This window comes from Saimiri boliviensis, chromosome 21 (genome assembly GCF_048565385.1).
Source record: "Saimiri boliviensis isolate mSaiBol1 chromosome 21, mSaiBol1.pri, whole genome shotgun sequence".
NCBI classification, from domain to species: Eukaryota; Metazoa; Chordata; class Mammalia; order Primates; family Cebidae; genus Saimiri; species Saimiri boliviensis.
Window position 1 is genome coordinate 2,409,977 of NC_133469.1, and position 13,426 is coordinate 2,423,402.

A 13,426-nucleotide genomic window follows, 5' to 3' on the forward strand; every position below is an offset into this window, starting at 1 on the left:
GTTAAACATCTGAAAGCTGTTGATTAGCTGTGTATGTGTGTGTATGGTGGGGGTGGGGGATGTGCTCATGGGACCCTTGCCATGTCTTTGCAGGGTTTTCCTCCTGGACCTGCTTTTCTCCTCAGTTTCCCCTTTCCAAGCCTGGCTTCCAGATTTCAGAGCTAAGTGGGTCTGGGGGCTGGGACCCCAGGGTTCATCGCCTGGCTTCGATGTTCCCTAAATGGGGCTCTTTGGAGTTTTTGTGTCCCCTTGGGCGTGCTCCCCACTTCTGTGGGGATGAGAGGCAAAGGGCATGGCTGCTGGGTGGGTACCAGGTGGGAGGGGCCGGGTGCCACCTGCTCCCCATACAGGTTCTAAGTCAGACTGCTGCTCTTGGGCTTCTAGTCCCTGAGACCCCTGGGGCTGTAGCCACAGCTCACTTGCCCTCTTGTGGCTCCGCACTCCTCTTACCTGCTCCCAGGACTTTGATTTAGTTTTCTTGGCTCAGCTAGCCCAGTTCGCCCATCCGTCTCTCTCCAGCTTCCAAACCTCTGTCTTTGGCAGGCCATGCCCTGTTCCTTCCTTTATTGCCGGTTTCATGGGACGCCAGCCACAAGTGGACACAGACAAGGGCATTCTGAACGCCTCATCCTGTGCAGGTGCCCTTTGGGTCTCCCCATCTGACCCTGTCAACACCCTCTGTGGGCACCCCGCCCTGGCACTGCGTGCACTTCTGCCTGGAGGGTCTCGGAGAGCTGAAACGGCGCTCAGAGGTCAGGACCTTGATGTCACGTCATCACGTGGAAGCTCCTGGAACAGATGGGGAAACTAAGGCACGAGGCAGGGAAGGGCCTCACCACCCCAGGTTGCGCGGTGAGATAGTACAGAGCAGAGCTGACTCCCAGGCCAGGGCTCTCCCACGGCCTCACGGGGCCAGCTCTGCAGCATGGGCACTGGTGTCATGGATTCTCCGTGTCCACCGAGTGAGCAGAAACCAGGACCGTTTGGAGGCTGCCACCTGACAGGCTGACCCCATCCCTACAGTGCTGGTTACCGTGGACCATCTCTTTGGCCTCTGGGGACATCCTGTACCCGACCACTTAGGAGACCTGTGGTGCACCCTGTGACCTCCCTTGCCCTTGCCGTGTGTCCTAAGGGATGATGGAACTTCATGGATTCAGTGGCTGTGTGTTGAGTGCATACATGTCGCCAAGCCCCGTGCTGGGGGTAGAGTGCTGAACCAGGCGGGCAATCTTGAAGGGGCTTCCAGGCTGCTGGGGAAGCAGAGAAACCACCCTCAGTGACAGGCTGGTCGGGGCCATGAGAGGCAGGTCCCTGGGTGCTTGCTGGGGGGGCACCCATCATCCTGCTAGGGTTGAGTGAAGAGAGAGGGCTCTTGGAGGAAGTGGCGCTTGGGTTGGCAGATACAGTTCGAGTTGAATTGGAATTGACTCAGAAAGAAGGGTGGGAAGAGGCTCTGGGTGTGTGGAGGGCAGGAGGCTGTAAGCGCCCTGCGGGGTGCAGGCTCAGAGTGGTGAGCTGGGCTCAGAGTTGCAGGCTGTGAGGAAGCTCCTGGTTCCGAATCCATGCTTCCCCCACCCCCCACCCACGCTGGGGACCACCAGGGGCCTTTTGTGCTCATCTCTGGGCACGTGTGTCCTTCCGGACTGCGACTTCTCAGGAGCTTCCCGCAAAGTCCTGCTGGCTACCGGCAGCCTTAATTTTGTGCTGGGGGGAAACACAGAAAACTTTCGGCCTGAAGTCATATGTGCTCCGCAGTGGCAGTGGAAACAAGCAGTTGAAGATGATTAGGACTGAATGTTCCTGTTTTTAAAACATTTCCCAGGAAAAACAAATGTTTGAAAGTTAAACATTTTGGCTATTAGGATGGAACAGAAGAAAAATCACATTTGCCTTTTAAATACAGACACCATTGCTGAATCTCCGATCCAGCAGACTCTTGTGCTGGACTCTTGGAGGCCAGATAAGGCCAGGGGGTCTGCAGCGTGGTGGGGGGGGGTCTGCCATCCTAGGGTGTGGGTTCTATCTGGGTTGTTGCAGCACCGAGCTCTGGGTAGGCAGGTCAGGGCCCCAGTGAGCTGCTGTGTGGCCCCAGGCAGGTGATCTGACCTTCTGGAGTCGCTGTTCTCATCACCAGCTTCGCAGCTCACATTTCTGGGTTGTGCCATATATTACAGCATTAATCCTCCTAAATAGCCCCGTAATGCAATGAAAATGGCTAACATCCAGGTTATATTAACCTTGCCTTTTATTTTCTGTATTCAGATGCTTTGACAACTGGGGGCCTTGCTGAGCCAGGGGGAATTGTCCCTCGCAGGGTTAACCAGTTCCTAGATACAGCGAATAACTACTCGAGCTGACCACTCCACAGCCCACAGTGGAGTGGATGGGGCCGGTATCCACCTGCCCTCATCACCCCGGGGTTAGTCCCAGATAGTGAGGGACAGCTCCTATGCCCCAGAACATGCCAGAATTATTCAAACCATGCAGTCCTCAGTCTCTTCCCCTTACCTTGCCCAACCCTTCCTTCAGGAAGCGCAAATCACGCTCTGGCCCATGTTTCCCCTCCGGACTGACCCCAGGGCTTCCCTGTCCCACCAGGCATGGTGAAGCGTGGCTCGAGTTTTTAGAGAACTGTGAGTGTAAGCCTCCTTCGTGACAGTCATTTCTGTGTTGCGTGTCTTATCAAACCTGCTTAAAAACAAATCCCTGCGGAAGTACAGATACGGCGTGGGCTTCACGCGTCTTCAGCAGCTTCATCGTTGCAGGATGAAGCACGCGTGTTTTACAAATGGGGACACTGAGGCTCAGGGAAGTGAGGGTTCTCATTCTGGACACAGAGCCAGTGGGAGGTAAGGGTGGGAGTCAGGCTCCCCAGCCCACACCCCTACCCACTCTGCTGCCCTGTAGCTCATCTCTGTCATGGGGAGGGTGTCCCTCGCCTGCCGGAGGGGGTGTCTGGAAGCAGTGAATGCACATTGCTGGTGGCAGAGCCTGAACAGGGCGCTCATGCAGGGTAGCAGAATTCAGATTCTGCAGGTGCAGCCATGCCTTGTGTTCCCCTGACCTCAGCCTTGTCCGGTGGCTCAGGCACCCGACTCCAGAGCTCTCCAGCCTGTTCAGGTTATACACAGAACTCCCTCTCTGTGCATGGTCAGACCCGGTCCTCCGTGTGTGCTTGGCCGTGCAGTGCTGTTCCCGGTGTTCATACACCGAGCTACACCAAGATCCCGTGGTGGCTCCCGGCTGACTCTCGCCGCCTGCTCCATCCCAGTGCTTTTCTAGACTGTGCGCCATCCCAGGAAGTCTGCTCGTGTGAATCTCCCAGACATCAGCAAGTGTTTAAACACAGAACTGTCAAAGACGCACTAAAAATGCAATCAGAGATCGTTATGCTGTCTCTTTATTCCATCCCCCTCTGCTGTGTTCTGCGAGATGGGAATGGGCGGAAGAAGCCATAAGTGGGCATTTTCCTGATTGTCACTGCATTTAGAGAACACTAAAACTCCGCCGGGCTCAATACCGCACTCCGGGAATGGCGTCGATGGTGGAGACGCTTGCTCGTATCTTGTTGAATTTAACAGATTATGCAGTTTGGAGGCAGCACTTTCTGTTAAATGGGATGAGTAAGTGTTAGCGATAAAGAATTGTAACCTTTTGGAGGGAGATTAATCTCGGAAGCACAAACAGCAGAGACTTCCATGTACCTCCCTCTCCACCCCGTGCAGCGGCTGCGCGTGGTGCGCTGTGGAATCTGCGTGTGGATGCGTGGCTCTTTGGATCCACGTATGTGGCAAATGAAAAGTGGAAGCAATAGGGCCGTCCTCTAGCGCTCTTCTGGTGAAGACTTAAAAGCCTTTTCACCAAGATTTCCATGGCTAGCAAATGCCAGGATCTTTGATCTGGCTGGGAGAAAAGAAGGCATTTTGGGACGGTGGTCTGAGTGTTTTCATGAAGAATAGCAACGTGTAGTATCGCTCTCCAGCCCGGAAAAGCAAGGGGAGGTAGGACTGGCTTTGGCATCAAGGACCCGGTGCTGTGGCAGAGGCTGGGAGGACAGCGTCCTCACCCGCCTGGCGTGTCTCCAGTGGCAGGGTCTGACCGGTGCCACAAGCCCCTGCTCCGCTCTCCCCAGATGTCCTCATATCCTTCCAGTTCCCCAGAGTGTCCGCTCCTCAGGCTGGTCATTGTCCGCACATCTCTGAGGCAGGAGGCCAGGGTTCAAGTCCTAGCTCTCCGTTGTCTTGCTGGGTGACCTTGGACAAGTGTCTCTCCCCATTTCTGGGCTCCAGTTTCTTGCCCTCCAATGAGCGGCGTGGATGGGGAGCTCTGCGGACCTCTTGGTGGTACCTTGTTCATGATTGTGTCCCCAGCAGAGCCTCCCCCGGGTCTGGAACATGAGAATATTGGTCACATGTTCAATCGGCGCTCATGGAGAGCGGACCAGGGCTGGGGGCTTTGCAGTGGGTCCAGCTTCAGGGAAGAAAGCGAGCACTCAGCCTAAGGGGCACTCAGGATGGGCTCAGTGGATTCTGAGCTTCCATCGGGTTGACGAGGGGAGGTGGATGAGAAAGGCGTTTGGACCCATCCGTGCCCATGCTGAGCCTCACCAAGGCCAGCGCAGCCCCCAGCACCTGCACCGCCTGTCCACCGTGCCCAGCCCGGGGGTGCTCTGCAGAGAGGCTTTTTCCTTCGGCTTTTCCATGTTGCGCCCATCTCTGGTCCATGGGGTCATGGTATGTTCTGGTCTCCAAGGTGGGTGCTGCCTGGTCTCTTTTCACACCTGCCTGGAGAACAGCTGCCCTCCTGGGGCTCCGGTGTTTCTGGTGCCTTTTCAGAACGCTCCTGTCAGGGCAGTGGGAAGCTCCCCTGTGTGTCAGCCATCATATCTGCTGCAGGGAGGAAGAGCAGCAGGAAAGAGCACAGAGAATGACTTGCGTTTCCTCTGCGTGCAGCGCATTAGGTGTAAGTCTGTATTCATCTCATTTTCCCCCCGTAAAGCCCCTGCACATCAATCACTTGAGGTCCCCAAAACACCCCCCTTATTCACTGTTTAGACAGAGGGTTGTGAAGAAGCTGAGCAAGAAGGCCTCTAGTGACTGGTCACTGGGCATTTTATCTATGTTCGGGCTGGTAAAGGTGATGTGAGCACCGGAAAACTAATGCAGCCTTAGGCTCTAACAACAGAGGTAGCAGCCCTGGAGCAGGGGGAAGACGTCTCATCCCTACTCTGTGATGGTCAGGCAGTGCTGGAACTGTAGTCGGTGTCCATGCATCCATCCATCCATCCATCCATCCATCCATCCATCCATCCATCCATTGAGAGGCAGGGTAGCATGATGGTGCAGAATGCACCTCCGGATACTGCCGTAGGGTCTACCAAATGTCCACTGTCCTCTGTAATTGTCAGTCATTTTGCTACGGATGTGTGTGATCTTAGGCAACCTCTTTCTGGGCCTCGATTTTTTCAGACCCTGGGGATAGTAACACCTACGTGTCTGTGAAGGTCACGCACAGCTGGCGAATTGCCAAGTCCAGGTGGACACCCATTGGCAGATTTGTGACTTTGGACTCAGAGGGATATGGTGCTGGGACAGTTTCAGTGTTCATAGGTGGATGTCCCCCTGCTTCCAAGCCATGGAGCAGACAGTATTTGAGGCTGTCACCCCAGCAGGTATGGCTCATGTGCAGGAGCTGGGCCTCGTGCCCCATCCACATTTTCCTGAAAGGGAAGAAGCATCAGTCATCCCCCGCTAAGATGACAAGAGGGGAGAGCTGACAGCTTCCGCGCCCCGCCCAATCCCCAGTAGTCGGGAGCTGCAGAAATAAAGGAGACTGTACAGTTGGAGTAATTTGCTAATTTGCTTAAGTAACACCCCCAGTCAAAGACATGACAGATACACGGGCGCGGGCTCCGCACCTCCAGCTTGGGCAGCAGGATGGATGGGCGATGTGAAGTGGAAACCCGGTGAATCAGAGCCCGAAGGCAGTGATGGTGGCTACCCCGAACCCAAGCCGTCGGGCTCTGGCTGCCTCTCTGCTGCAGTGTGTCTGGGGAGGGGCTGAGTGAGGGGGTCACACACTGGCTCTGGGTCTGCTGGCCTTAGAGGAGTCTGTGGCGCGGTCCAGAGGTATGGGGTCAGCGGGACCAGTGTCCCCCTCTGCAGCCGTGGGGCCTGGGCGGCTTTCCCAGCCTTTGAGCTTCATTCTACTCGGCTGCAAAGAGGAGAAAATAGAACCAAGTACCTTGGGGGTGCTCTAGGGAAAGGAGAGCTTGGCTCTCCACCAGGGGTCCGGACGTGGCCATCTTTCCTGCTGTGTCCTCCCGGCCCACTGCCAGCTGCTCGGGCCCACGCAGCCCTCTGCTCTCCTCTCCGCAGCCTGAGCCTCACTGGAGAGGGCTTCTCCGCTCTGTGCCTGGTCACACTGTGGGGCCGTGGGCGGCTTCACTTGCCAGACTTCTGCTGGGGCCTGCTAGGGACAGAGCTGGGGGAAGCAAACACGCCGGCTTCCGTGTTCTTAGAACTCTCCCAGGAGCACAGCAAGCGGAGTTCCTAGCTCCCCTGAGCCAGGGTGGGCTCTGGTGAGCAAGAGGAGGGCGGAGGGAGGTGGAGGAGACTTGGAGAATCTCATCCCAGCAGCCTGACTGGAAGCTCCCTGGCCAGGCTGTTCCTTCACGTCACCGGGAACATAAAGCAGAATGCCTGTTACGGGTGGATGGTACTTTCAAATGAATGAAGGAGACTAGGTGTGAGACAATAGGGACAGGGGGGGACTGGGGCCAGCTGGACGCATTCATCCTGTTCAAGGGGACACGGACACTCAGTGCTTCCTGACTGGAAAGGGATGCCAGAAATAAGTAAGTTGTATTTATTTCCGTATTTTGAGGAAACAGAAGTAATGAAGTGTTATTAGCAATCTCTCACATTTTTAGTGTTGGCAACAAACTCACGTTTTTAAAAAAAGTTGTGCCAAACACATATGTCTGTGGGTGGGTCTGGCCTGCCTGCTTCCAGTTTGCAAACTCTGGCCCAGGGAAGCTCTTTGGTTTTTTTTGAACGTCAAAAGTTTCGTACATTGCCATTTATTATCTTCTATAATAGCAGAAGAGTGCTGCAAGGTAGCTGTTACCTTTCTCATTTTATAGGTGAGGAAACTGAGGCACGGAGAAGCTAAGCTGTACAGCTGGTTCGTGGCAGAGTGGGTCTGGGATCCAGGCTGCTGGCGCTGAGATGCTGTGGCCTGCTATGTACTGGTGGCCCCTGCCCCGAAGTTGGTAAATCCCGAAGAAAGAGCAGCACTTTCTCAAATCTGTAAAGCAGTCTGGGGTGGCTGGTGAGTCAGCCAGGAGTAGGTTGTGAGTTTCTACCAGTTTTGCAGAAAACGTCTGTCTCACCTTGGCGTTCCCTTTCTCAGTGCCCTGGCCCACCCTCCCTGGCCAGGCTGGGAACTGGCCATTTGCCGTGGCCATAGGGCACGTGGTCGGACAGACAGAGCCAGTCTCATCTAGATGAGGGTGGAGAAGACGCTTATAGCGGGGCTCTGGCCTCTTCTGTTTCATTGCAATGAGGGTATAATAGTGGCTGTAGTTACGGGACGTGCACTGCCATGAACCTCGCTCTGCCCTTCCCTGGAGCTCACATAAGGGCTGGGAAGAGAAGCTTCCTGGGAGCTGAGTGTGATGGCACATCATGCGAGTCTCAGCCCATATTGTGAGCATCCATCTCCAATAAGAAAAACAATCCTTCGTATCTGGAGCAGAGGCATTTCTGGAACTCGCTTCCCCATGGAATGCTCACACAGCGGGAGAGGTAGCGTTCTCGGTCATGGTAGAAAAGGCTCTGCTGTTCCTGGGCTGCTGTGTTATCCCAAGAGACAGACCTCGGTGCCCATGCTGCTGGCCGTGGCCCCGGCCGGGGGGTGGGGGCAGGGAGGAGTGAAGGGGACGTCGGGGAAGGGGCTCAGTGGAGCCGGCGGCCAGAGACGTGCTTGGCACCTTGCCTTGTGAGTGACTTAGGGGAGGTCAGGGTCCCTCAGGGATAGAGGGGATGCCTCGTGAGGTACGCGTCTTTGTGAGCCATGGTTACTGCTTTGTGAACTGGTTATGGAATGTCACCCTTTTCCTGTCCGGGCCCCCATCTCTCCGAGGTCCCTACGCTGTGCCGGCACCTTCACACACCACGTGCTTGACCCATCTGGGCGCTCTCCAGGGCACTCTCCCCTCCAGGAGGGGCCGGGAGAAAGGCTTGGGCCTCCAAGTGCGTGTTTTATCCACATCAGGGCTCCCAGGTACCATCTTGACACTCCAGGCCCATGAGAGCCTGGCGGCTGAGGCTGGGGGAGAGTGGGGAGTCAGGGGCCTGAGCCTGGGGTCAGGCTGGCTCTCAGACGGGGTGGGGGCCAGGGAGTGGCATTTACTATGACCAAGGAGCCACGGTGGTCTTGTGCCTGCATAGAGCCAGCTTGGTGGGTGGGGTCTGCCGGGCAGCTGTCGAGAAACCGGCCCCCGGCCAGTCTCCTGGGCGGCAGTGCACGCTCCTGCCTAGGGAATCCGTAAAACTGGACCCCAGAGAGAAAAAGATGTGTCCCTTGGAAGAACTGCCCAAAAGTGTGCACACAGCAAAATGAGAACAACGCTCTCGTAGTTCTGTGTGCTGCATCCATTGGCATTTTTGTTTTGGCTTTGAATTTCCACAGCAGTCGGGGTGGGCACTGTAATTTTTCCCGAGTGTGGGGTCTCCAGACATTGGAACTGGCCTCTGCAAAGACCTTGCAATTCCGTTTGGAATGTGGAGGAAAAAGGGTCCAGGATACCCAGGTGGTGGGGGCCTGGGACCATGAGACTGGTGACAGCTAGGGCTGGGGGTGCAGAGTGAGGTCTTCTTCCAGGAGAGAACCAGACCAGACAGAAGAAATGAGGCAGAGAAGTCCCAGCGGGAGGCTAGGCGCGGCGCAGCTGCGGGGCCTGGGACGAGCCTGTCCAGCCTTCGCCCCGTGATTTCAGGGGCTGATGGCCGGTGGAAGCCTGAGCAGGCAGGACTGTAGGGACAGTGTCCAGGCTGCTGCCTCCTCTGACCACTCCGCGGAATGCTGACACAGCAGGAGAGGTCGTCGGGATGTCACGGAGGCACCTGCTGGAAACCCCGTCAGCGATCCCAGCAGCTTCCTTCTGCCGGCCCCCCTCTCAGCCCTGCTGTGGCTTCTGGAAAAGCTGATGGCTGTGTGCTGTGTGTCTGTCTGTGTCCGCCCCTGCAGGCAGCCTGCCCTACGAGTATAAGATTGTGATCGCAGGCAACCACGAGCTGACCTTCGACCAGGAGTTCATGGCCGACCTGATCAAGCAGGACTTCTACTACTTCCCATCTGTGTCGAAGCTGAAGCCGGAGAACTACGAGAACGTGCAGTCGCTGCTGACCAACTGCATCTACCTTCAGGACTCGGAGGTCACCGTGCGGGGCTTCCGGATCTACGGCTCCCCGTGGTGAGTGGGCCTGGGTGCCGGCCCCGCCTGCTGGAGAGACCAGAGCTGAGGCTGAGTGCAGGGGCTGTGGGGGATGCTAGAAGCAGCAGGAAGCCCGGGACGCGAGGCTCAGGACTGAATCTTGCCCCTCACCCTCTGTGTGAACCTAGGCAGGTCACTGCTGCTCTCCGGGCCTCCGTTTCCCCATATCTCACTGAAAATAGTAATATCAGCTGTATCCTGTGGTATGCTGGGAGACACTAGCTCACTTACAGGCAGGTACTATTAGCTGCATTTTACAGGTGAGGAAACTGAGGCTCAGAGTGGGCGAGGACGTTGCCAAAGGTCACACAGCTAGGAAGGGGCAGAGCTGGGATTAAACACAAGCAGTTTGCTTCCAGAACCCCTGCCTTGAATGAATATTCTACAGTGCTAGGAATCTTTCCCTAATGCTCTCTTCCCGCTCCATACAAAAAAGATGTATATGTCAGGGGCTGGGGGAGATGATGGTAATGACGATATTGGTGATGATGGTGATGATAACGGTGATGGTGGTGATGGTGATGATGATAGTATAGTCAGGCTGATGGTGGTAATAATGGGGATGGTGGTGATGGGGATGATGGTGGTGATGTGATGATGGTATAGTGATGATGTAATGATGGTAATGATGGTGGTGGTGGTGGTGATGGTGGTGATGGGGATGATGGTGGTGATGGGGATGTGATGGTGATGATGATGGTGATGGTGATGATGATGATGATGGTGAAGTGATGATGGTATAGTGATGATGTAATGATGGTAATGATGGTGGTGCTGGTGGTGGTGATGGTGGTGATGGGGATGATGGTGATGGGGATGATGGTGGTGATGGGGATGTGATGGTGATGATGATGGTGATGGTGATGATGATGATGATGGTGAAGTGATGATGGTATAGTGATGATGTAATGATGGTAATGATGGTGGTGGTGGTGGTGGTGATGGGGATGATGGTGATGGGGATGATGGTGGTGATCGGGATGTGATGGTGATGATGATGGTGATGGTGATGATGATGATGATGGTGAAGTGATGATTGTATAGTGATGATGTAATGATGGTAATGGTGGTGGTGGTGGTGGTGGTGATGGGGATGATGGTGATGGTGATGATGGTGATGATGTGGTAATGTGATGATGGTGATGGTGGTGATAATGGGGGTGATGATGGTGATGGTAATGATAAAGATGGTGATGTTGATGGTAGTGTGATCATAATAGTGAGGGTAGTGATGGTGATGGTGATGATGATGGTTGTGATGGTGGTGATGGTGGTGGTGGTGGTGGTGGAGATGGTGGTGATGTGATGATGATGATGGTTGTGATAGTAATATGGTGATGATGGTATGGTGATGATGGTGGTGGTGATGATGGTATGGTGATGATGGTGGTGATGGTGGTGTTGTGATGATGGTGGCGATGATGATGGTGATGGTGATGGTGGTGATGATCATGTTGTGGTGGTAATGATGGTGATGATGGTATGGTGATCATGATGGTGGTTGTGGTGATGATGATGATGGTGGTGATGATGATGGTGATGCGATGATGATGTTGATGGTGATGGTGATGATGGTGGTGATGGTGGTGATGGTGATGATGGTGGTGATGATGATGGTGGTGATGTGATGATGATGGTGATGTGATGATGATGTTGAGGGTGGTGGTGATGATGGTGATGGTGGTGATGGTGGTGATGGTGGTGATGTGATGATGATGGTAAGGGTGGTGGTGTGATCATAATGGTGAGGGTAGTGATGTGTGACTATGGGCAGGTGGCTCAGCCTCTCTGGCCCCTCTGTGTAGTGGGGAGATGACATCGCCTGCCTTGTAGGGGGGTTGCGAGGTCTCTGTGGGCCCATCCAGGGGGAGGCTGCTTAAAGGAAGGCCCCGGAGAGTGGCTGCGGTCACTTATTATTACAGCGATGCTCCTCGGGGAGCCGGGAGGACAAACCTCAAGACAGGTCTAGGTCTACACTGACCTCGTTTTACAGAAAGGCAGGGAGGGGCCCAGGCAGGGATGTGGCTTGCTCAGGGCATCCTGGGTGTGGTCCTCCGGGCTTCTGGTCCTAGCTCTTTCTGCTTCAGGGCGGAGGCCATTCAGTGGCCTTTCTAAACGCCTCCTGTGCGCCAGGCCTCTGTTCTCAGAATAGCCTTCGAGTACACACAGGCCTTTTAGGCCCCATGATGACATTGAGGGCTGGGGATTGAGCTGGTGTCCTCCTGCCCTCCGGAATGAACTTGTTACTTCAGTCATCAAGGGTGTGCGGAGTGCCAGGAGCCCCTGGGGACACGGTGTGGAGAGACAGACTCTATTGCTGCCTGCATGGAGTTTCCAGTCTCGTGGGAGACTGTCAACCACCAGTTCCATAGTCAGAAAGAGCCATGAAGGAGGGGCCTTGGGTGCTGGGGCGGGGGGAGGCTTCCTGTGGGGAGAGCCGGAGGCTAAAGAGATACAGGCAGCTAAGTGTGGGTGAAAGGCTGTGGCAGGCAGAGGGAACAGGCTGGGCAAAGGCCAGGAGGCTGGAGAGGGCCTGGGGCATTTTGGAGACCACAGAGCTGCATGTGGCTTCCAGGGACCTGGGTGGATGACAGCAGGAGGGCAGAGGCTGGGCAGCCAGGTCTCGTTAGGTGCCACCAGCACCTGGGTCCCTGGGTCCGTGGCCTTACCCCCATGTGCCCGCCCGGCTGCCGGGCGCCGGGACTTCTCAGGGCGGCCTTCTCCCTTGAGGGCGTCAGGTACCCTCCCAGAGCCCCGGGCTTCCCAGTAAGTGGGAAGATGACGTGAGGCGACCTGGGGAGCGCGGGGCTCTACCCTGCGAGAGTCTTTCGATGGAGAGGGACGCTCCATTGCTGTTATCCGCAGGGGATACTAGAAGCAACACGATTGGGAGAGGCACTAACCAGCCCCTCAAAAAGTATTCACGGCTGAAGAACCCCCAGCCCGGTTGCCGATCCTGTCTGGTGTCGAATGGGGTCTCTGTGGGGGTCGTGTGCCCCCTTGCCAACTGTCTGTTGGGGTTCAGGCTGGGGCCCCCGCTCCTCTGGCACCAGCCGCCTGGGCACATGGTGGCTCATTCAGGAGGTGCAGGTGGCAGAGCTGCCTGTGGTCCTTGTGAAGTTCAGATGTTCTGGATTTTCCTTTTCAGTCCCCTCTGCCCTTCACATATTGGCTACCACAGGAGGCATCCCCAGCTTTAGAAGGACAGTTAGACCAGCAGGCAGGGAGCAGGGATGGAATAAACACTAGCAACGAGTGACCTAAGAGCTGCTGCGGGGGGACACGTGGGCAAGGCCGACCAGGTTGAGGGGCGGACCTGTTCACCATGTGGCCCTAGGAGGTAGAGGGCAGAGCAGGGGACAGAAGGAAGTGACAGGAGGTAGTCTCACCCATGCGGGAAGACTCCCCCGTAGACAGGAGCCCAGGGGAGAGGTGGTGTGGTCTTACAAGTACTGAGCTGCCCATCGCGAGGGGCATGCAAGCAGGGGGTCTGCTGTGGGTGGGCCTAGTGTCCTTCCAGCCCCTTCCCCCTTACAGGCTGACACGTCCCCTGCCTGTGGCTGGCAGTTCCCCTGTAAGCAGAGGGATACATGGGCCCATTCCCGGGAGGTCGTCTCTCTGCTAGACTTGGAGGCTAGCCTTGATATTGAGGGCTTTACATAGCAAGCTAGGAAGGGGAAGCGAAAAGCAAACATATGGTTATGGCAACTGGCTTTTCTCCTGTTACCACTAAGAGATAGTCTGCCTGGGAGATTTTCTTTTTCCCCGGAGTTGGGCTCTTGCTCTGTCGCCCAAGCTGGAGTCACAGCTCACTGCAGCCCGGACTGCACGGGCTCAAGTGATCCTCCCGTCTCAGACTCCCGAACAGCTGGGACCACAGGTAGGTACCACCACTCCCGGCTGATTTTTAACATTATTTGTAAA

At 55.7% G+C, this 13,426-nt stretch overlaps 1 protein-coding gene across 3 annotated transcripts in view; it reads left to right on the top strand.

Moving 5' to 3' along the window:
- Positions 1-13,426, top strand: part of MPPED1 (metallophosphoesterase domain containing 1) — an 81,535-nt gene that overhangs the window by 48,209 nt on the left and 19,900 nt on the right. For all 3 annotated transcript variants that reach the window (XM_039463268.2, XM_039463267.2, XM_074391309.1), the window contains one exon: positions 9,256-9,481. In XM_039463268.2, the coding sequence (XP_039319202.1) occupies positions 9,256-9,481 (226 nt within the window). The remainder of the gene's footprint in view (positions 1-9,255; positions 9,482-13,426) is intronic.